Consider the following 23,455-nt stretch of genomic DNA (forward strand, 5'->3'; position numbering starts at 1 on the left):
TGAAGTAAATTAAGTGACCAACTTTCCCACTATACTTGCCAACTGGCTGAACCAACAGACTTTTAAAAGTTTCAAAGGCTTATTTTTTCAGCTTAAGGGTTCACAATCTCTGATCTCCTCCAGAGTACAGAGAAGGAACATTTGTATGTAAACTATTTGAATTGGGTCTAATTCAATTACTTCCATAACCCTGGATGAAACTCTTTTCCCACCCTTCAATAATGCTTAATAATCCTCTCTTTATCTGTGGATAATCAGCAAGTTTTTTGTGCTACTCTCCATAAATACCAGATAAATTACAGCCTACCTGCAGGCTGCATACAATATATTACACTGTCTTGAGGCACAAACTTACATAAAAGGAAACTAATACGGACAGACACAAGAAAAAAGAGCAGTGCAGGAGTTCAGATGGCATCAAGGGCCAGCGTGGAAATACTGGACAATAAATCACCTGGCTAAATTTAAGACTTTTAACTACAGTTTTCCACGACACATTTAAAGAAAGGGAAGAGGGCTTAAGATGTGTTCTGGAAGATCTTATTTCTTTCCAACATTAAAAAGGAAGCCTCTAATCCTAATGAGGTGTTGAACTTGGAATCTAAAATTTAGTGATGTGAATACACCCACTGAGGAAGCTTTCAATAAAGAAATACCCTCTCTGGCTCCATGCAAGACAGAAAAGCTTCCCATCAGTCATAAACATTCAATCAGCACAGGATCCTATAACCCAACAGAGGAAACAATTATGTGCATGGGAAGAAACATCTCAGGGAACATTTGCAAGTTTGCAAGCCTGCACATGGATGTAAAGGAAAAAAATTCCTTTAAAGAAAACTATTTCCAAAATAAAATATTTAAAACAAAAAAGTCAGATAATCTGCAGCAGGATAACCACGTTCTATTCATATGGTGGACAGGGAAACAACATGAAAATTAGATTATGAGAAATATGCACCCGAACTCCTATATTTATCCTTTAGCAACGAATGCTGTTACAGTGTCATGTGAAAGGCAAATACTGACTGAAAATCAAATTTATTAATAACTTTTAATCTGATGTCAATGGACCTCTGAAATGAAATGTCTTAGGATACCTAACAAGGGAATTTCTGATCTGCTTTTCCCTTCTACCTTTGCTACAGCTGAGTTAGTTGCTCATTTTAAATACAACTGTTAGAGGAAGAATAAGAAAAGCCAGAATTATCAAAGTTTGGAGGGTTTTTTAATGTTTTATTCCCTTAGAATGTATCGTCATTCCTATACTCTTGCTATATAAAATTTAAACAAAAAAGAAAAAAAAGCTCAAAAAGTGCAAGTAAACTGCATTTTAAAGCACAAAATAAAGCACTTATTCACATGTAAAACATAGAAAATGACACTGGTCATACACCAAGCTGTATCTTTCCGGGATTACCTTCTTAAACCATTCACAAGTTCTGCAAATGATTTTTCCCAAGCATACATCTTTATTATCTTCATACCACTTATCACTTCATTCATGGTCCTAATCCTGACATCTGTTAAGGCAGCTGTCTTGCTTCTGAAAATAGGACAAAGGAAAAATTCTTAGATTCCCTAAAGAAGACAATTCTCAATCACATATTTATGAAGTTTTTGCTTCTACTTGTAAAGACAATTTACATTACTGTAATTGCATTAAAGGGTTTTCCTGAAGACCAGTATCTTAAAGCTGGCACACAGCAGAGAGACTTGGTATGTTGGTGTTCCTGGTTCTCAGGGAACTGAGAGTTGATTCAGTGCTCAGAAATACATCTCAGTTTGTGCAAACACAGAGTATACTTAAACAACGTATCTGTGTACCCAAAAGGCCACAAATGAAAACATTCACAACTATTACATTCAAAATGAAACAAAAATCAGAAAATCACTTTAAAAAGATTTCAAAATGCCAAAACAACCACTCTTGTCATAAGGCTCTTCTGATGTTGTTAAAGAAACTGGCCTCATTTGTGACTTTTTGGGATTAACTGTAGCTGAAGCAGAGATTACTTAGTACATGAGCTGTAATTTATTAGATAACCTAGATACGGTTTCTTTAAAAAAATAAATGTTATTTAAGCATTAATTGTAATTAACACTAACTTAAATACATCTGGTTTAGTTCCACATTATATTTGCACTGATGAAAAAATGGAAAAAATATATAATAAAATAATAAAGTCACAATTTTGATCAGGAAAAAAGCATTGGAAGTTAGAAGCCACATAATGAATGCATAAATCATGCTAATAGATCCTACTACAATTCTATTACACAGAGAGCTATGGTAGACCTTATTTTGCTAAAACATACCTTTACCTGCTAAATTACTTATTTTTGCATATACCAATGAAAGTTAAGATTCAGAGATCATTAAAAAAAAATCAAATCTTTTTAGAAGGGGTGACTGGGCTTTCTCAGCTTAACCTGTCCCCTGTAAGATCTCTCTGATACACTGGAAGAAATCACCATATTTAAAGAACGCAAGTTGAAAGAATTTCAAGCACCCACTCACCATTTTAAAAAAGCTTTTCAGCACCAGCATTCCATAAATGTTAGGATGGCTGAAGCAGGGTATTAAAAAACATTTATACAAGGGAACTGAAAAAAGGCATTTAGAAACTTGGCCCTAGTGCAATCAAGGATTCTTATTAACACTGAGGAAAATAACTTAAACCAACCATACCAACATGGAACGAGATTATCTTCGCTACTTCATCTTTTCCTTTTTCAAGAAGAAATAGTAACACAAAAATAATTCCTTAAAGAATATAAGAGCTCATCATTTCTTCCCCATACACACACCACCACTGCAGAAGGCAAAATTTAACCTGTGTTGTTCATGTCTCTGCAGCAGCAAACAATTCTCACCTACAATCTTGAAAGTCACCTAACTTCCAGGCTTGGTCTCCACACAACAGAAGGTAGAAGATGAATCATACAGTTAACAGAGGTTTCTTTTTTTAAAATAGTGTGAATCAAAAAAGGCTGTAGCTCTCATAAACCAATTTTTCAGTTTTCTTGATGAAATGTAACCATAGTAACCATCCTGTTTCAAATTGCTTTAAAATGCTCAAGAGGCTGGGCAGAGTGGTTTTTTTGGTTGGTTTTTTTTTTAAGTTACACTCCCCTACTTTGCAATAAGCATATTTTGTATGTACATACCAGAAGCCACGGGCTCAGTGATACTGTATAGTGGCTTCAAGTACACAGACATCCAGTGCATTGATGGTAACTTACAGCAGAGAAAGCCATCCCCAGTTTTAAAAATAGTAAGTTCAGAATACAAACACATCAGTCCAACTCATGCCCACGTAGCATGTCAAGAGTGCAATAAGAAAGGACCTGAAAATTCTTCAACTGTCTGAGAAGTTCCCTGTGATACTAAAAACCATTCTAAATAAGCAAGCTGCAAAATCCCTTTTTGCTTTCATGAAGCGTATTTGGTGGGTTTTAATTATGTCTGACACAACAGTTAGACAGTTTTTATCTTCAAGAAAAAGGACTTTAAATAACAGTACTACAGTTGCATGACTAAGCAGTGCAGAGCAGAGCAGGTTCACCTCTTGTGAACAACATACATATAAAATGGTCCTCAGTCCAATAATTGAACTGTTTCTCAAAATAATGTATTAGGTCACGTGTATTTTGCAAAACTTACTGTACTTGTGGAAGTAAAAGCAATCCTGCAGAGGACAGTGGATACTATTCCACAGGGTACCAAAGCCATACCTGCAAACTCCCAGAGCACTGAAGCCAATGGCTGCATCATGAACTGGTGTGCATGCGTGTTTACAAGCCTGAGTCACAAGAACAACGCTGAATAATAGCGCAAATTAGCTGCCACACCAAGCATGCTTGGATTTTAGCAAAAGCTTTAATCCTTAAATTACTTCTTCAGAGGCTGATTTCCTTAAATCCATGCAGATTCCCAGCAATTTCCATGTGAACATACTCATCATTACAGAGCTAAAATCTATTCCAGTTTTACCATTAACTCCTTCTGTTCATTGCACATTTCTGTCCACAAATAAAAAGATCTGTGCACATGGAGACAAGCAGAAGTTTTTCTGGTTAACAAATTCTTTCCATTGCACTGCATCCAAACAAGTGGCAGTTACTGAATGGGTAAAAAACCTCAAACACCGTTACATTGCCACTAATTAATTTTTTAAATAAATACCTTCAAGAAAGAGATTTTTGTCACCGTATTGTCTGACCCTGAACAAGTCTTTAATCTCTTTGTGCCTCAGCTTCCCATCTGTAAAATTGGGATATTAAGGCCTGCCACCATGGATAAGGCACTAGGTAAGCATTAAGTATTCTGACTATTGACTCAAACCTCAAAAACTTAGAACTAATGAAAAACAACAATGAAGTAGCTTGATACTTATGCGTGCATACTGCACATGCAGTGAAAATAAACAGCTAAGAACATATGGTAAATGTTCTACAAACAGGCTTTATGGTAAAAAGAAAAGCCCTTAGAATTTGACAGAGAACTCTGAATGGGTCGCTACTTGAGAAATAGCCCTTGAACATTATTTGAGAAACAGCACATGAATATAATGACTGAAGACTACCACAATGGTTACAAATAAAAGAGGTCTACAAGTTGTTTTCATTTTATAATTCTCAGCTTTCTCTTCATATCTGGCCATGCAATGGCAATGCCAGGCTCAGTATGTCTAGAAAACTTACCTTGAAATACAACTTCAAAACAAAAACAGTAACTCACTAAAAGAAATTTTACTTATCCAAAGAGCTAAAAGGAACCCATTCGACAAAAGATGCAAAGAAAGATGCCTAACACTCCTAAGCATATGTGTACAGAGTAAAGAACACAAAAATATTTCCAATTACATGCAAAAGTAATAAGACTTTTATAAAGTCATAATATAAGTCAAGCATGGCTAATTACACAATAAACAGAAAACATGGATGCAAGAACTTGCCTCAACAATCCCATCAGAGGCAAGTCTCATTGGGTTTTTTTAGCACAAAGTTACAGGAAAACAAACTAAATTTGCCTGATAATGGAAAATTACCGCAAACTCTTATCTCCACAGCCTAGAACCTTGCAGCTGGAAACCTCATAGCTGGCATCAAAACCATCACAATAAATTTTTTTCTAGCCGTCTCTCTCATTTCCTTCCCCTTTTTTCTCTCTGCATAATAGTCATGGAGAGCAAGATCTTTGGACAAGAAACTTGCAGAGTGTTCTGCTGCAACTCCTGTATCATCCCAGTAAGCCACACAGAGCAGAGCTCACCACCTTTGGAGTAACCACTCCCTAAGAATCACTGCAGGAAGGCAAAGCTCAAGTTTCACAATTCTATGCCAAGATCTACAGCAAGGTAGCTACAGAAGTAGTCAAGACTCTTTTAACATACTGGATAGCTAATGAGTAGCAGATATTTTCAGCATGTTTGGAAGACAGATCACTTCAAGTCTATGATCTGGAATTCAGACATCTCACATTAGCAACTATAAAAAACATTAGGAAAGATAAAAGACACTGCAGAAAATATCACCAGACACAAGCTGATACTCTGCCTCCACCCAATATGCACATTTTAAAATCCAGCACAGAAAACAGCTACAACCCAAAACACCCAGCCTTACCTGAGGGAAGAAAAAAGCCTCCCAATGCAGGTCTGCACAGGAAGAAGAATAATCAGAACAGCCATTCCAGCAAGACATGATGGGCCTATTTCCATCCAGAGAAGTACTGTTACTGCTACAGCTTGAAGTGGTCCAGCCCACAAGAAATGCAAGAAAATTGTTACCTAAACAAATAGTTCAGAACCAAAAATTAGCTTCTCATCTTAGCTAACAAATTAAACCCCTAGTAACATTTAGGAAGTATTTCTGCCTGGGGCAAGTACTCAAGCATCCAGTGAGAATTCTGTACCAGATTCAGAGATGTAAACATACATCGAGGTGTACAAAAGGTAAGCAAATTACCACGAAGATTATTTTTTTATGTTCATGCACCAACATTTCTTTGAGCTTAGAAAAACAGCAGGAAAATATTTAAGGGGGGAGGGGGGAAACTACTTTTCTTCCCATAATGTAAGAGAATATATTTATTCATATTATGCCATTCAGAGGAGGCTTGAGAGGTAGGCCCATGTGACCCCCATGAAGTTCAACAAGGTCAAGCATAAGGTCCTGCACCTGGGTTGTGGTAATCCAAAACACAAATACAGGCTGGGCGAAAAATGGTCTGAGAACAGTTCTGGGGAGAAGGACTTGGGGTGTTGGTGGATGAGAAGTTCAACATGAGATGTCATTGTGAGCTTGCAGCCCAGAAAGCCAAACATATCCTGGGCTGCATCAGAAGAAGCGTGGCCAGCAGGGTGAGGAGGGGATTCTCCCTGTCTGGAGTACTGCATCCAGCTCTGATGGACACAGATCTACTGGAGCACATCCAGAGGAGGGCCACAAAGATAACCAGAGAGCTGCAGCACCTCTCCTTTCAGGAGAGACTGAGAGAGTTGGGATTGTTCAGCCTGCAGAAGAGAAGGCTCTGGGGAGACCTTACAGCACCTTCCAGTACCTAACGGGGGCCTCTAAGCAAGCTGGAGAGGGACCTTTGAAAAGGGCATGTAGTGATAGGACAAGGGAGAACAGCTTTAAATTCAAAGAGGATAAGTTTACATTAGATATTAGGAAGAAATTCTTTACTGTGAGGGTGGTGAGGCACTGGAACATGTGGTGCAGAGAAGCTGTGGATGCCCCATCCCTGGCACTGTTCAAGGTCAGGCGGGATGGGGTTATGAGCAACCTGCTAGTGGAAGGTGTCCCTGCCCATGGCAGGAGGCTGGATCTTTAAGGCCCCTTCCAACACAAAACATTCTACATTTACCAAACAACTAGAAGAAATGTTCATTAGAAACATTTAATCACCAGTTTTAAACAAAACTTTCTTAACTCCAACCCCACAATTTTTTCAGCTCCTTGGAAAGATCTGTGAAATACCTCTTACCTGATCAAATTTGTTCACATCATTTGACAGAAGGTTTACTATTTGACCAGTGGTAGTTTTTGCCATAGCTACATTACTGAGACGAAGTGCCTAAAAAAGTCAGAACAGTGTCAAATTATCACAGCTTATAGAGCACAGTACACCTATACATGGAACACTCAATACACAAATATAGTACCAGGGCTAAAGCTGAAGGCACATCTCAACTTTTGCCTGAGAGTATTGGGGCATATTAAGAACCTTAGATAAAATGTGAGTTAGACTAAATACCCTAAACAAAGTCCCAAACAAAAGAGTATTAAAAAAAAAAGTCAAGGGAAGGACTGTGAGAATAAAAATGCCCTATCTTCATGTCTGAAGTGATTAAAAATAGGAAAATACCAATACAGGAAGTCACTAAGCAAAGAGCCGTAACTTTCCATGTGCATTGTTCTCCCCCTCACTATGAGTGTCTGTACAAAACAGGAACAGAAAACTCCACCTGAAGGCCAGATTGAAGTCAGAACAATGTTTGGCCAACTGCAAGAATTCTGTTTTGAACAACTTATCTGACAGAAGGCAAAAACCCCTCAAGTTATTAATTTTAGATTATCTTTGCAAATCAGAGTGTCCCTTTAAAAATCAGTAACTCTTGAAAAATCATAACCTTTCTGAATTATATAAAATTAAGTTTAGCACATGCTGTGAAAAACAAGAGGAGTAATTGTCAAGCCTTTTTTAGGTTAGTTGGTAGAAAATAGTACGTGTTTATAAAATACACCCCTCCCCATCCCCCCCAAAAACAATCACATCTGGAAATATGCAGTCCGAACTTTAATGCAAAGATCCAAACTGGAATTGCTCAAAAATACTGATAACACACTCTGCTACCTTCTACACCTGCTAGAAAGAAAACACAGGTTTGCAGCACAAGTTTAAAAAAATATACAAAGCATGTTACGTTGTTTTCTGTACAGGAATAGTTCACTCCTCAAAAACACTTTGCATTTTTAGGCAGTTCACATCTACTTCTCCCTCTCCAAACATTATTAGGGTTCCTTTCTGGACAGTAATCAAACCTGAAAAGCATTGATTGTTTCAAAAATACTGTTCCAGTATTTTAAAACAAGTAGAACATCAGCCATCAAAGTACTATTCAAAGCATAATTTCAAACAAGGTTCCTTACATTTCTTGCACCTCACTTTTGTGTTACAAAGATATTGTTAAATCACAGAGAGAATCCCAACCCTAACTTCACTGAAACCAGCAGGCAGAAACTTTTGAAACTCCGCTAAGAAATCCCTCTGACATTTCAAAAATAAATCTAGGATACTGGGTATATGAAAGACCAGATTTAGTTATTTGAGAAAATTACTGCTTCATTCCCTGTCTTAAGCCACGTGTCTGTCATCCATCTGAAATCCCCCAGGTAGCTGCCTGCACGTAATGATGCCGCAGGACAGACGTTGCCATCATCTTTGCTCCACACCACACATTAAAGTTGGTAGGTTGGTAAGCTGTGAGAAAAGCTGTTAGAAATCCATGGACCATAATAACAGGAGTTCACATGAGGCATATTTGGAGGAGTTTCCCATCAGGATGTGTTTACAGCACCTCTTGTACAATGTATCTGCTGCTTGAGGTTCACCTGAACCATCAGAAGACTGCACCTGTGTCTCACTAGTGGCCCATGGCCCGGGTCTGTCTTGGACCTGCCACACAATCACCTTTCAGACTTCTTCCTAGCTGTTTCTACACAGGCAGCAAAATCAGATTCAGTATGGTTCTGTGAGTCCAGTTCATTTTGACCAAGACAGTCTCAGGAGGAAGCGCACGAGCATCTGAGCCAAATGGAAGATGCTCATCTGTGACTGATTTGTCTTCTCAGGGAAGAGCCATTCCCATCATCAGCGGCAATGCAGTTTTAATATTTCCTTGCTTCCTTCTTGGTTTTGATTCTTTTTTTTCTTAAGTGAAATAAGCCTTGCATTTTCCTGTCTGAATGGACCTGTTTTGACTGCAAAGTAGCAGTTTTACTTTCCTAACCGATTTCTACCAAAAAGTACTGTTTTGGTACCTTCCACTTTCTACTATGGCTGATACATAGCCCCATATGAGCTGAGGAAAACTAATTCCAGTAAAGCCAGTACACTGACCTCAAAAAAATTCTAAAGGCTAAGTCTTAAAAAAAAAAAAAAAAAAACCAGCAAAAACCAGTTTCCCAAAAGTAGCCTTTGATTTCAAAACATAAGATTCTGAGTCATCATGAGACAGATTTCGTTTTTGTTACAAGTTTCCTATGTGCATCACTAATACTTCTTACTGGTCACAAAACATCTTAAGAGTTTGAATACAGGATTTTTGCAATTTAGATTTGAGCTTTCCAGGAAATGAAAAAGGGTCTAAAACTTAAGAATTACAAACACTTGAAGTTCTCCATTAAGAATGCTCTCTTATCCAACCTATTTAGCCTCACAAATCCAAGATTTTATTTTCTACAGCAATTAACAAACTCCACTGAAGCGCTGGTTAATAAGCACCCAAGTTTCTTCCAAAAGCCTATATGAGGTTAAACAGAAAATATGACCTATTTGTAAGCAGCTCATAATGAAGACAAAGTATTAGAAAGGTTTGTCAATATCCTGCTGTTACCTCAACCCTCACCCTCAGGAGTAAACATTTAGACATGAGGGCAGATTAATTTTCCATTTAATCCCATCTCTAGAAATAAGGGTGCATATTATGAACATTTCTTTTTCAAGCTTCTAAGCCCGTATCAACTCAGCAACAAACACCATCACTATATAAATTTTTCATCAATTTTGTTTTGATAATTTTGTTTTGATAAAGTTTGGTAAATTAATACCTTAGAGAGATGTTTATGTACAAGAAAGCATTGTGCCATGTTAGAGCCAAGTTCCCAGAGGATCCTTTCTAAGGTATCAAAAGAGGAAGAGAATAAATATGTGTATGGAAGGTAATCACCACTTAAAATGGGGATATTTTTACTCTCCTCACTTTACTGCTTTGTCCGAAAACTTCATGACCTACACCAGCAGTACAAGTGTTTATGTTAAGTGGATGGTACCTATGTTTAATGATCAAAATCATGTGGATTTCTTTATTTTCCGAAGAAACTGTACAGTCCCAATTCTTCAATTAAACTTCTCTGCTGACATCTGAAATTGCAGGTCACTATTCCAGCAGCACTAAAGACAGAAAGATGGGGCATTTTCCCTTTCAGCATTCTCAGCAGCAACTTCCTGCTTGGAAGCAGACAGACTCACATTTTGGGTATTGTCAACAGCTTCAGAAGAGTGAGGCAGACATTTACAACTGGGTTGCTTGCTGCCCAGAGCACATCAAGGAGAGCATTTCATCCTGGATGTTGCTCAGCTCCTTCCTGTAGGTAAAACTCAACTTTTCTTGCTCCACTTTCCCTCTGACAGCAGCCTCGACTCCATCTGTAGTTGAGGACAGCTATTTCTTGATCAGGACACAGAGACAGCAAAGAAACCATGGCTCACTGAACATGCATCCCTTCTCACATTTCACAGGTTTTAATGGAGGGCTGCAGTACTCCCACAGTAAAACCAGTAAACAGTACTAAAAAGCCCTGAACTTACTGCCTTTAGGATTCCATTTGATTCTGAACTGTGTCTCTTCTGCCTGCTCCTCTCTCTCTTCCCCCTTAAACAGGAGGGATACTAAAGGTGAAGATGCCAAGCATCCCTGCCTGCCTGGAGGGGAAAGTAGCAGTTCCACAGAACTGCTGCCACTCCCCAAGGGAACCTGATGAATGCTCCAGGTGAGGGGAGCAGCCTCTGATCTGCAAAGGAAACAACTTACTAGTTCTACAGCACTGATGGAATAAAATATAAATAAATCCCACCATTAACCACAACAGCGGTGGGGGGAAATCTGGACAGTGAAGCAATTCCCAGGAAACTGAGAGTGCTGCAGCAGATGGCAACATCCAAGCATCACATCCTCCCCTGGGATCAAACTGCAAGGCTGAGTAACTGCCAAGCATTCCCTGTGATCTCTGCTCCTCTCCTCTATGCTGATGCCTCTTACAGCTCCAGCATGCAATGCTCCCAAGAGCAATGAGGGGGCCCCTCTCCAACAGCAGCAGGAGGCAAAAAAAGCAGCTCCACCAGGACTTTAGGGCTATTTAACTCACCACCTTCACTAGGCAAGCCTGAAGTTGTCATTCAGACACCTTGCCACCAAAGAGGAATCAAAGGCACACGTACACATCTCAGGCCCGACATGTTACACACGCATTAGGTCTCTACAAATGAGTAACTTCAATGGAATTGCAACCATGAGCACAATAAACAACTGCATTTTTAAACTCCCCTAACAAAATAGCTGTCAAATACAAAATATAGCTGTGAACAGGTTTGCTTACCTTCCGATAAATCATGTGACACATAGCTACCCTCAGCTTCATGCCAGCCCGCTGTACATGATAGAAGTATAAGTGGTGCATTATAGCCAGAATAAGTGTGCACACAGACAGAGCACCTGCGTGCCAATATGCACAATTCAGATCTACCTCATCTGAGGAATCATACTTTTCAAAATAACTAATAATTTTTCCCAAAAGAATTGGTTGAATTATTTTGAGGGTTTCCTGAAAGAGAAAGAAGGGGGGAAAGTATTAATAATTTCATATCACCCCATGCCAGCCAAGTTTGCAAACAGGCAAACAAGAGCCAAGTACTGCCGCAAGTCACATCCCTTATTATTTTGTCTTTATTGTGCTCTAAAATGTCAAGCCAATTTTTATCAACACATAATCCAAAAAAAAAAACATGTTCCACATTAAAATTTAGCTGGAACTTCAAAGAGAAGTCTCTCAATTACCAAAAAGATCCTTTGATGTTATAAAAATTGCATGAGTATGTATTACACTTCCATTTTTAAAGATGCTGTGTCCCCTTTACAGCCATTTACAAAGAGCAAAAAACCTATTTCTACTGGGCACCCTGCTCAGGTACCTAAAATACAGACAAGCCTTACAAAGAAAGTCAGTGGTTTGCAATGTCTCAAAAGTAATGCATTGAAATCAGTTGTGTTCCACTTCCATAATCCTGCAGTTATGACTCAGTTTTTCGGTCTCTACAGGGCTATAGCTCTGTTTTACCTTTCTGAAAACATTACCAGGTTCTCTGAGCAGTCCAGGATGAAGTCACCAGTACATTTCTTGCAATCTAAGAAGACAAGTTTCACACTGCTGTTAGCCAAGAAGTAGGTCCTGTGACATTTTACATCACTTACCTCAATCATTGTGAAAATTCCAAAAACTAAATAGGACTTCCAGTAACACAGAATAATGGCTTTTGTTAAATGTGGTGTTTTTCCTCTCTTTTTTGCTTTTTGCACCTCTTTATCCCAGTACCTGACAAACAAAGTGCAAACATGTTGGAGGAGGAAGTAAAATCACAAGACAATTCCTAGAATAAAATACTTTCACACTTAACAGCCAGATTGCCCTGATCACCTTTATAAAATCAAATTTAAAAAAAGGAGTTAACAGATAATCATGTCTTTTCATTCACATAAACACTTAGTATTATAGGCCTATTTGCTCTTGGTTAATCACAAACAATTCACCACCCTTGGCACATTTGCTGATGAGGAACCCTTCCTTTATTTCTTCTCCTTTGTTCAGTCACCACTCACCTTAATTAACAGCCTATTATCATATGATCTCCTGACCATGCACTAAACTGAGGCAGCACAGTGTCTTTATCTATCAGTATGCTCCATGCTTCCCCAGAGAAGTTGTGACGCCCAACCCTTTCTCATGTCTAGCCCTTTCTTTTTTCTAGACATGCTTTGATGAGGATTTTATCACCCAACACTCTGCACATCTCTCTTAAGGCGAGGATTCATCAGCAGAAAAGACCTTTCCATAACCACATCCACCCACAAGTAAGACACAATTAGTTCACACAAAAACCGAAGACAGTAATAACAAGCATTATTTTAACAAGAAAGTATCACAATATAAGCAGACTTCTTAAAACATGCTGCTGTCGGACAGCATCCTCCCCCTTTCTTCTCTGAAGGCTAAGTGTTTTCTGCCAAACCTCTGACCTTGATAGTTTGAGGAGTGAAATGAGTCTAAGGCATGAAAGCCAATTATTTTGCAACAAAGCACAGAAGTTCAAAGCACACAGATAAGAACACATTTTTTTATTTTTACCCTCTTTTTTTTTTTTGTTACAAGAATTATAGAGTTATTGTCTAGATGCTTTGAAAACAGAAACTGTGTAGGTTCTGTGGGGTTTACTGGCTCAAGAGAAAAAACTACTTCCTTAGGCAGCTGCTTATGAATTATATTCTCTGCCTCTTGGTCAAGTACACTAAAGAACTAAAAACCACTCACTTTTTTCTTCTACCATTTCCTGACTCATGCAACGGTGTGCTTTTTCTATAAAAATCACTGGAAAGAGTCCATCTTCCCCTACAGCCAAGTCCCTGAACTGCTTCAAGACACAACCACGGAATTTGGCAGAGCTCTCCAGCTACAAAGATGTTAAAAGCGGCCACTCCTATAAGCTTATCACCAACCCTCTTTCTTAATTTAGCCAGAGCAGGATGATGTCAGACCTGGTCATAACCTTTCGTTTCTGGATTCTTTTTGCTTCTTGAGGAGTCTCTCATCCCATTCAAACTATCAGGGAAGTCCATCTGCTCTGCCTTCAGTGTAAAGGCAAGAAACAGCAAGGCCACACTTTCTTATTACAGAGGCCACCTTTCACAAGGAGACATCTTTTCCTCTAACTATATTTAGCAGAAGATTATTTGAAGACAAAAATCCTCTCTGTTGCAAGGTTCACGACAATTTACATGAACAGTTACTATTTGAAGGTATTTTACTATTAAAATATAGATCCCCCTAAGTCTGTAACACTATGAACTGGTACACAGTCCATGAAAAACTATTTAAAACCAAATAAAAACACCTCCAAGAGGCAAGCTTTAAGCTGTCCAAACCATCTTACCCACTTTACCAGTGAGTGGCGTATTTTCAACATACATATATTTATATAAACAGATATATAAAGGGTTGTGAATTCAATTTGCACTCTAAACAAAAAAACAATGAAGAAATAAAATATAAAACTTTTTTTCTCCACTTTTATACAGAGCAATTTGAAGTTTCCACAGCTATTTTACCCCAAACCAGAAGTCTCAGACATTTACTAAGGATTACTACCATCACAGCTGATGCAAAGTTGTCTTTTCCAAGCACTTTGCGAAGTGTCAAATTAATTATGAACGATATAATGGAAATACACTAATGCACTTTCATTATGTGTAACCTGAAAAAAACTAAAAAGCTTCTATGGTAAACAAGTTATCTTAGTTGTTATTACTCTTAATTCTTCAGCATCTTTAACCTTGTTAAACTTTACAATAACCTCTTTTAATTTTAAATAGAAATAAGATTTTTTACCTTCACCAGCATTAATACAATAAAAGAGAACAATTGCCCCTTCCAACCCAAAGTATTCTATAATTTTTCTCCTTACCACTGCAATTCCTCTCCAAGCTTCTCTGAGGAATCTTCTGGCAGCACTTTATACATATCATCTTCTTGAAGCTTCCGTTTATGCCCAGTAATAAATAAGGGATTCAACCACCTAGTTAAATACAAATTATTAGTAAACTGATCAGCAGACCAAAAGAGTAATTTATTTACATATTCATTTAATTCTTTTACCCCCTTCTTTCCTCCTTCTGAATCATTCAACAGCCACAAATTTCACTGCACTTTTATCTAAGAATTAAGTCAGCCCCTATCTTGCAAATGGGAAAGCACTTCTCACTTCCCTTCTCTTTTTGCCCATAGCACCTCACTCCCAGTCATCCAGACAGCCAGCATAACCCTTCTTGGCCTTAAGGCAATTGTTTTCTTACAGTGTTTCCTTATACTCAAGGAAAAATAGCATTCCTTTAAATATTAAGGAAAAAAACAGAACTTAATCCAACTATTAAAATATTGACAGCTGTAAATAAAATTGTAATGCATACTAAAAGACATTTTTTGTAACCTTTACTTGAGGAGAAAACTAGCTGCTATTCAACTGACATCTTGACAAGTATTAAAGGTCAGTAACTTACAGACAATCACTGAAATGTAAAAATGGGAAAATAATGGATTATTACTGTATCTTACTTATGTTTGGAAATATAAACAGAAGCACACTGACACAGTGTTTATGTAGGTTCAAAAAAAGGAAAACACTGTCTAGCAGCTCAGTTTCCTTAGTGGAAAGATTCTTATAAGCTCAGTATTTTATGAGAGCACTTTGAAGGTAAATTATAGTAGCAGTACTATAGATTTGTATTTTGTTAGATTAAATAGACCAATTGTCAGGGAATAGTGAGACTATATTTTATGCACCTAGATCCTTCTCCAAGCCTGAAACACATCAGGGAACTCCAAATAGTTTCCAGTTGTGCTCCACAGAGTGAGGGTTGTATGGCATAAAGCACAAGTGACCAAACTGTCCATGAGACCAAGAAAAAGGGAATGATATGCAAAACAGGCATGGCTCAGTGGGAACAATGGAGTTAGGGAACTTGCAGTTTTCCACTTTGTTTGTCTCTCTACTGAATTTGTGGTATTTTGTTTCCAGGAGACATGAATTTTGGCTCTAAGGCTTATTCCCTGAAAGTACCTTCTCAGCTGGTGAACACCATCAAAATCGAGAAGTCAGGGACCGATCTGTTTTGGAAAAAATACTCTTGCACTCAAGGCAAGCTGTCTGTCTTACCTCAATTGCCCGTGAAAAGTTCTTAACTGCTGCTTAGTTTCTGATAATTATTCCCCAGCTTCACCAATGCAGTTCTTCTAAGAACGGGTGGTGTGCTAGGTGAAATGTATTATTTTCTGGAAGACCTACAAGTGAGAATTCAAAACTGGGGTGGTTTACAACGAAGGTATTTATTTATTCACAACCAAAACAGTGGTTATGAATATGAATCAACTATCTCTACATTTCTTGCTCAGGCATGTTACAATTAAACTTTGTATACACTGGCTTACAAGAAGGTTGTTGGCTAATTTTAGAGAGGGTGGATGGGCAGGTGGAACCCTAGAGAGGGGGCTCAGAGCTTCTTCAAAGATAGCACTTTTGTAAAAACCTTCTTCCCAGGCTCCATGGCACAACTGCAATAACAATTGGGATTATATAGTGTTTTTCCCTCACTACTCAGCATGTTAGCACAGTGTTTTTGTGACTCATTCAAAAAATTAACTCTCTATCCTTAGAGTAGCACCTTTGATGCCTAACAGCCCTTTTTAAACTCTTGGAGAGAGTACTGAAGATTTGTTTATGTGAGCTGTTAACTCCTAAATGTATGTTAAAGGTACAACTAGGAAAGTACTTGTCAGACAAGTCTGTTGCTTGGACTTCATGGTTAAATAGCAACAGGGCCCAAATCACTGTCACAACTTCCCCCCAGGTCCTGATAAAAGCTCTCAAACACCAACTGCTCCAACCAGCAGCAGAACTTCTGCCTGGTTTGACACAAGGAATCTGCTCCACTGAAACATTTCTTCTTTGACCTCAGTTCTTGCAGCTGACCACAGGTAAAAAGCAGGTATGAGGCAAATAACCTCAAAGCCATTCAAGTAATTTCTGCCTGCTGGATGAGAGAGACTGTTTGCTCCAGGATAGACAGTTATGGGAAAATCTGCAGACTTCAGTTGACTGAGGCTGATACCCAGCGTTCCTCCTCTTGCAACATCAGTATTAGCCTATGATGTATCCATCCAGACAGAGAGGCTAGAATTATCTTTCCCCTAGCATGAGAATCAGGATGAGGCAGCCCTTTCAGGAAAATATAGGGATAAATCCTACTCCCATCTATGGAAATGGTTATGAGATTTCATTGGCTACTGCTGCCAACGTGGTGAAAACAAAACCGGTTCTGACATTTAACAAGGAACATAAATAGGATGTTTTATTACAGAATCACAGAAAGGCTGGGTTTCTGTGAGAAGGGGCATCTGGAGGTCCAACCCCTGCTGCTCAAGTAGGGCCACCTGGAAATGATTGTCCAGGACAATGTCCAGACAGCTTTTGAAGATCTCCAAGGAGACTTCATAACCTCTCCAGGCAGCCTACGACAGTGCTCAATCACCCTCACAGCAAAGTGTTTCCTGATGTTCAGAGGGAACCTCTAGTTATTCAGTTTGTGCCCCACTGCCTCTGGTCCTGTTCCTGGACACACTGAGAAGAGCCTGGCTCTGCCCACCTTGCACCCTCCCTTCACATATTTATCTACATTGATGATATCCCCCTGATCTTCTCATCTCCAGGACAAACAGTTCCAGCTCTCTCAGCCTTTCCTCCCAGAGAGATGCTCCAAACCCTTAATAATTCTTGTGACCCTTCGCTGTGCTCTCTCCAGTATGTCCATGTCTCTCTTGTACTGGGGACCCAGAACTGGATTCAAGACCCCAACTGTGGCCTCAGCAGTGCTGAATAGTACTTTTCTCCACGTAGCAGAGTGCACAGAGGAAAACAAAAGATACTTTAGAAATAGACTTTATAAATATACAGTTTTAAAATTAAAAATAACGCTATTAATGTTACTCAGTGGAACACCATTCCTCTACTTACGCTCTTGGAAAAACTACAGGCAGGCAACAGGAAGAATAATGGAACAACGCTTCTGCTGAAGGCAACTGCTCTATCCTGATGGCATTTGATTCCGTACTACAGCCAAGAGCAGAAAGTGCTGACCACAGATGTGCAGTCCATGTGCAAAGTAACCAGCTGCAAGACAACACTCTCAAGTGTACAGGACTGTAAGAGCCATCTAGTTTATCCTTCGTCCTTAAACTCTCAAAACAACTTACTGGTGATATGCCCACCTCCACTGAGGAGTTCTTACTTTGCAGTAAATCCCTTGTCCCCCCGTCTCCGCACTGTACATACAGTGTGACTGAATTTGAAAAACATTTAAGTAGCGGATGAGAGATGATAGTGCAGGGTAAAAACTGCCAGATGTCTCAAGGCTGTCAGACTATCAGTTCCAGTGAGACCTAGTGCAACTTCAGGGCTTCTCCATTTTTTTCCATTAGTTAAAACCACAGCATTGAAAAGAGTAACACAGAGCACTACTATTATGTTAACATTTTAAAAAGGCAAGGAAAACCAATCCAGAGTAAGCAGAAAACTGTAGTAATTCATTTGGTGGCTCATTTATTATAATGGACAACATGGCAAAGACTCTGCTTAAGTCCACATTTCTGTAAGGTTAGGGGGAAAAAAATGTATTAAAAACCCCAAAAATTTAAAAATCACCCAGTGTTGAGCTTTCTGATTAGTGTCCCCCAAAATACTCATCTTCAAGAGCTACTGCTATGGAGATCTCAGGAGTACAAAAGCTTTTAACAGTATGTTGTGCTACTAAAGTATACTTGAAGACCTTTAGAAGAAGGTTAAACATTTTTCTTTCAAATTATGCTTAGTCCTTGAAGGGCTTTTATCCCAAGAATGAGGTCTTCTGCAAACTCTAACTGCAGCAAGAAGAGTTTGAGCATCGCCATTTCACTGATGCATCCTGAACTTTATGCTGGAAGGTCTACTTCCAGACAGAAGCCTTAGCACATGTTCATACTCAGTCGTTACAGCAAAAGTTTCCACCTGAACGCCACATGAAGAGCATGCCCTGTGGAATTCCGTGCACTCACAGCAGAACTGAGACCAACCTATCATTTCACAAAGCCTGCTGTTGCCCAAGTCACACACTTGTAACAAGCAAACCAACCACGCCCTTCTCTGGCCTGAAAGCTCAGTTAAATTAGAGTGCTGTCAGAGACTGTTAGAGGAAGCTCACAAATAAAGCAAAGGCCTACATAAATAGCATCCCTGAAACCCCAATGTAGCCATGAAGGAATACTACTCGTTAGAGCGGTATGTCTTTTGTCCGAACAGAGATCACCTAACACTGATGTCTTCAAGAAAAAAAATAGTTCTTTTTTTTCTATTAAAAAGAGCTCGCAAAAAAAAAAAAATAGCATGTTACGAAAACAGAACCTGTGCAAACTGTATTATTCTTTAATAAAAAAGCTACAGTAATACGCTAAACTAAAGAAATTGAGGAAATACACAGACAGTCATGCAAACCCCTTCTCTCACCCCAGTGATGGGCTCAATACCAATCTGTTTTACCAGAAGAGAGGAGCAACGGGCTCAGGAGGTAAGACTCGCACCTCATTTCTGGATTTCTTTCTGAAGAAGCTATTCAACTTAAATATGAACCGGACTCCTTAGTCACTGTCTTTACTTTTCCCAGGTACCTTCCTGTTTGCTAAGAATTTTGAATTTTTTTTTTTTCTTACACATTGCCTCATTTTAGTTACTCTTTCAAAACATAGGGTTCACATGATGCCTTTCAAAGAGCTTAGCCCAAATTCTTCCTAGCATGACCTACATATAAAAATGTGAGTATCTGTAAGAATCCTGAGTACCTTGTGTTCTGCTGGGAATGCCTCTGTTCTATCAAAACGATTAGCTGATCAAAGACATCAGTCTGGAAATATGCCCAGAATAGGTCCCTGCTACTGCCAGAATACTGATGTCACTAGGAATAAAGATTAAAAAAATAAATTAAAATATCACTCTATAACCTGGTGCAAACCCAGAGATAGCCAACTGCAAAACAGTAAATCACTGTTCTGACCCCAAAAGGCTTTTCACCTCCGCAGCAGTACCTTGGGCACTGATAAAAAAAGAAAGTGATTCATTTCTGAACCAGCAGATACACAAAGACCACAATATAAACATTCACTTCCTGCATTTCCCTACTCCTGGGCCCTGACATTACACACCCTTAAAGATTACAACACAGTCAACCAGCCACAATTTACTTGGTTGCTCAGGAAAGTCCAATTTTTACCAATTGTTATGAGAGCAACTCCACCAAGATTTTGGAAAGTCTCTAAGATCTGCAGAAAAAACCAAGACAGTGTTTGCTTACCCTCCTAAGAGAAGCCATCCCCTTCTTCAAAGATACCATGTAAGGAAAACAGGCCCTGCTATCCAAAAGGCAGGATCATTAAGGCTACTCATGCTATTCTGCTTCATACATGAAATAGAATTTCCCAAACGAGAAAGCTTGTAAATTAGATTTCCTATCATCCCAAAATAATTTCCTATCAGCCAAGGAAGAAATACATTACAGATAGGTATATGAAACTAATAGCAGTCTCCAGCTCAACTGGTTCATTAACCCAGGGATGGGACCTGCTGTACCTGCAGGATTTATATCATGTCATGCTTGCAAATACTCAAAAGAGTACCATTCTCACACTGCACAGGAGGCCTGCAGAACTTTCTAGAAACCCAAGCATACAGCACAAGTTCTTCATTAACTGATAAAGTCTCTCTAAAAACACCAGCCAAGAAGCATTTGCAATTATATTACAAACCTGACACAAATAAAAAATGTCCTAAGATTAAAGGATGTGTCTGTCAGGGCCCTGGGCGCACCCAGAGGTCTCAATTGCCTTGATCAGCCACACAACAATCACCCCACAGTCACTTGCATATTACAGGACCTTCCTCTGCACAAGTGCAAAATTCTGTTCTCACCAGTTTCACAAGAGCCCTGCTTTATCAAAGGACAAGTCAGAAAAAAACAGACTACACAGACTGCTTTTCTGATTAGGAAAACGTTTATTTGTAATAAGAAGCACAAGTTTAATTTCTGGATGATTTTACAGCACCCAGTCAAAGCCACGTGCGGTATACCATCATCAACTAATTCCTTAAAGAGGTGGTTTACAAACTACATTTTCTCCATTCCTCTTAAGCTTATTTGTGCATTACATTACAAGCATCATCTGTTTACACTCAATGTCCAGTTACTTTTCAACAGTTGCACAGGAGAGTCTTTGTTTACTCAAATTCTTCCATAACACTAGGATTTTGTCTCCCTTGAGCAGCTTGGAAGCACTACTTCAATAACTAAGCTGCAAAGTAACACATATTTCTTTCTCTTTAATCACCTACTTTGGAGATGGCTTTTTTTGTAAAATAAATGGGGTTTACTCACAGGTCATTTGGATAATAATGCACGTTGCTTATTCTCCCTGGTTTACCTCAGGAGCCTGCCTGCCTCATTGTACTTTTCATTACCAACCTTCGCGGTTTAACCTAGCAGTGCAATTCAGCACTGCTACATGCTTGCTCTCAGTCCAGACGATCACAGCTGGGATGAGATGTATAGAAAGAAGGACACACACACTACAGTCTCCAGAGTTACTTTGCAGGAATTCATAAATGCCCTAGCAACAGGTCGTAGTCATCATGTGATTTTTTTTAAACCTCTCTATTTCACATGTTCATCCATTCTCATTAGTAAGCTGCCTTCTCCCACTTCCCCTTACAAAGGCAGTCGTCCACAAGTAATGAAATAAACAGAGAAGTCTGGTATTTCTTCTTCAGATGCTTTTCAACTGGTGTTTTGGTTGCAACTTCCCTCCCTAGCTTACTGTGGCTTAAACAGCAGATTTTCTCATTGCTTACAGAAGGAAAAAATAGGAATACAATGAAATTACTTCAAAGCCATATTAACTCAAAAACGCCCTTCAGGCTTTCAGTTTCAATACCAACTGTATTATAACCTTTGATACCCAGCTCCATCTCATCTTCCAAGCTGCTGCTTTTCCACAGCACAGTGTAAGCAGCTAAGCTGCTGACACCCACTGTCTGATGCTGACAGTAACACAACTGGTATTTGACTACATTTATTGCAGGCTGTTTTCATGCTGTTGATCAGCCAGGTACAAAATTACCTTGTTAATCTAACATGCTTCCTGGTATTTCTGACAGCAAGAAGCACAGACATGGCAAGAAGAAGTGGGGAGCACACCGCAACTAACATTTTCTGCAAGGCCTGGAAGCAGGGAAGAGTGGAGTGGCATAACCTGTACCTGTGGCATTCCAAAGACTATCATTTAAATATCAATTCCAAACCCAGCAACCACATGCCAAGAAAAATACCAAAGATTTGCTGTAAAGGTCGGAAGATTGTGACTTATAAAAATAAACTTTAGTAGTTACTCACTGAAGAAGGACCTAATGGTGGTAATTTCTGTATTTACATCCTTTCTGACAAGCAATGGAAATAGGGAGAATTAAAATGCCCTGTGAGTTCCCACTGTTATGACAAGTGGTTGGGTGCCAGGGATACAAAACAAAATAAAAAAGATGACAGCTCTTTTCAACCTTCCACTCCCAAAATCTAATTGGGTTATCTCCCTCCTCCACTCTACATAAGGCCTACTTTTCTAGAAGCAGGATAGGGAAATTATTTTTCAAAAGGAAGACAAATCCAACATTACATAATCTTAATTTTGAAGTTTTTCAGGAATTAAAAGACATTTTCTCTCATAAATGACACTGCAGGCTTTACATAAGCATTCCAAAGCCAAATAGTCTGTGTTTCATTATACTCTAACAGTTCATCTAATTGCATATCTAAGCACAGATATTTACAGTAGATAGCAAATGCTAACATTTCAACAGTTTATACACACTTGTCATAATCCATATAATCTATTTAGCACTCTTTATCCACATATTTTAACTTTACTAGCTCATAAACAATATTTTTCAAGTATTTTCTTTTGCATAATACAGCCATCTTGCAAATAAACATGCAAAACTTAAAAATTAATGCAGCAGCTCAAGAGAGCAAATTATTCAAATTTGACAGCAGGACATTAAATACCTGATAAATGAACAAACAAGGCATTATCTTTAAAAAAAAAAGTTGTATGTATGATCCTCAGTCTTCTTTCAAGCAGGAGAAAAAGAGAAGCAAGTGTGATTTTAATCTCCGGGTACAGAAAATGTGTTTTCTGTTTATATATACTGAAGATGCTTACATATTTCTTCAGAGTTTCTTATAGTACCACAACTGTCCTGCACCAGTAAATCAAAATGAACTTAAAGTTAGCTACCTCAGAGATCTTTATAAAGTGGCATCACCACCAGCAATTTCAGGTATTGACAGTGGAAATTCACTAGATATCAGCAAGATCCCAGGCAAGTTACAAAGCCTGGTATTTTCATGTTAAGTAAATGTAAAATCCTCACAGTCAAATCTATTCACTGACACAGTAAAGAACACAAACCAATTTTACTGGTGGCACTGCTGCAGTCCAGTTGAAATATCCAAGAACAGTGATGAATTCTTTCCATACCTTCTTTCAACGCAAGGCAAGAAGGACTTTTGAAGACAGACAAGAAGGCAATACTCAGGCTTACTGAGAAATCCAATGACATCAGTCAGTGGCCTTTCCAATTCTAACTGATGCACTGAGAGAGGAGGAAGAAGTAAAGTAAGGTGTGTAGCTATTTACACTGCTACAAGAGAGATCTGTGACATGACTGCATTTGGTCAGAGAAGCAGCTACATATTGTGCAGTCCTCCCT

General features: G+C 38.8%; 1 protein-coding gene across 3 annotated transcripts in view; it reads right to left on the reverse strand.

Moving 5' to 3' along the window:
* The window catches only part of ABCC4 (ATP binding cassette subfamily C member 4 (PEL blood group)), a 146,311-nt gene that overhangs the window by 118,463 nt on the left and 4,393 nt on the right, over positions 1–23,455 (reverse strand). For 2 of the 3 annotated variants that reach the window (XM_082279420.1, XM_082279419.1), the window contains exons 2-7: positions 14,525–14,635; positions 12,261–12,381; positions 11,389–11,613; positions 6,995–7,084; positions 5,629–5,792; positions 1,418–1,543 (exon numbers count right to left, since the gene is read on the reverse strand). In XM_082279420.1, the coding sequence (XP_082135546.1) occupies positions 1,418–1,543; positions 5,629–5,792; positions 6,995–7,084; positions 11,389–11,613; positions 12,261–12,381; positions 14,525–14,635 (837 nt within the window). Of the gene's footprint in view, positions 1–1,417; positions 1,544–5,628; positions 5,793–6,994; positions 7,085–11,388; positions 11,614–12,260; positions 12,382–14,524; positions 14,636–15,772; positions 15,899–23,455 lie in introns of those variants that run through there. The other variant, XM_082279421.1, reaches the window with a different exon arrangement.

This window comes from Coloeus monedula (assembly GCF_965178545.1).
Source record: "Coloeus monedula genome assembly, chromosome: 3".
NCBI lineage: Eukaryota > Metazoa > Chordata > Aves > Passeriformes > Corvidae > Coloeus > Coloeus monedula.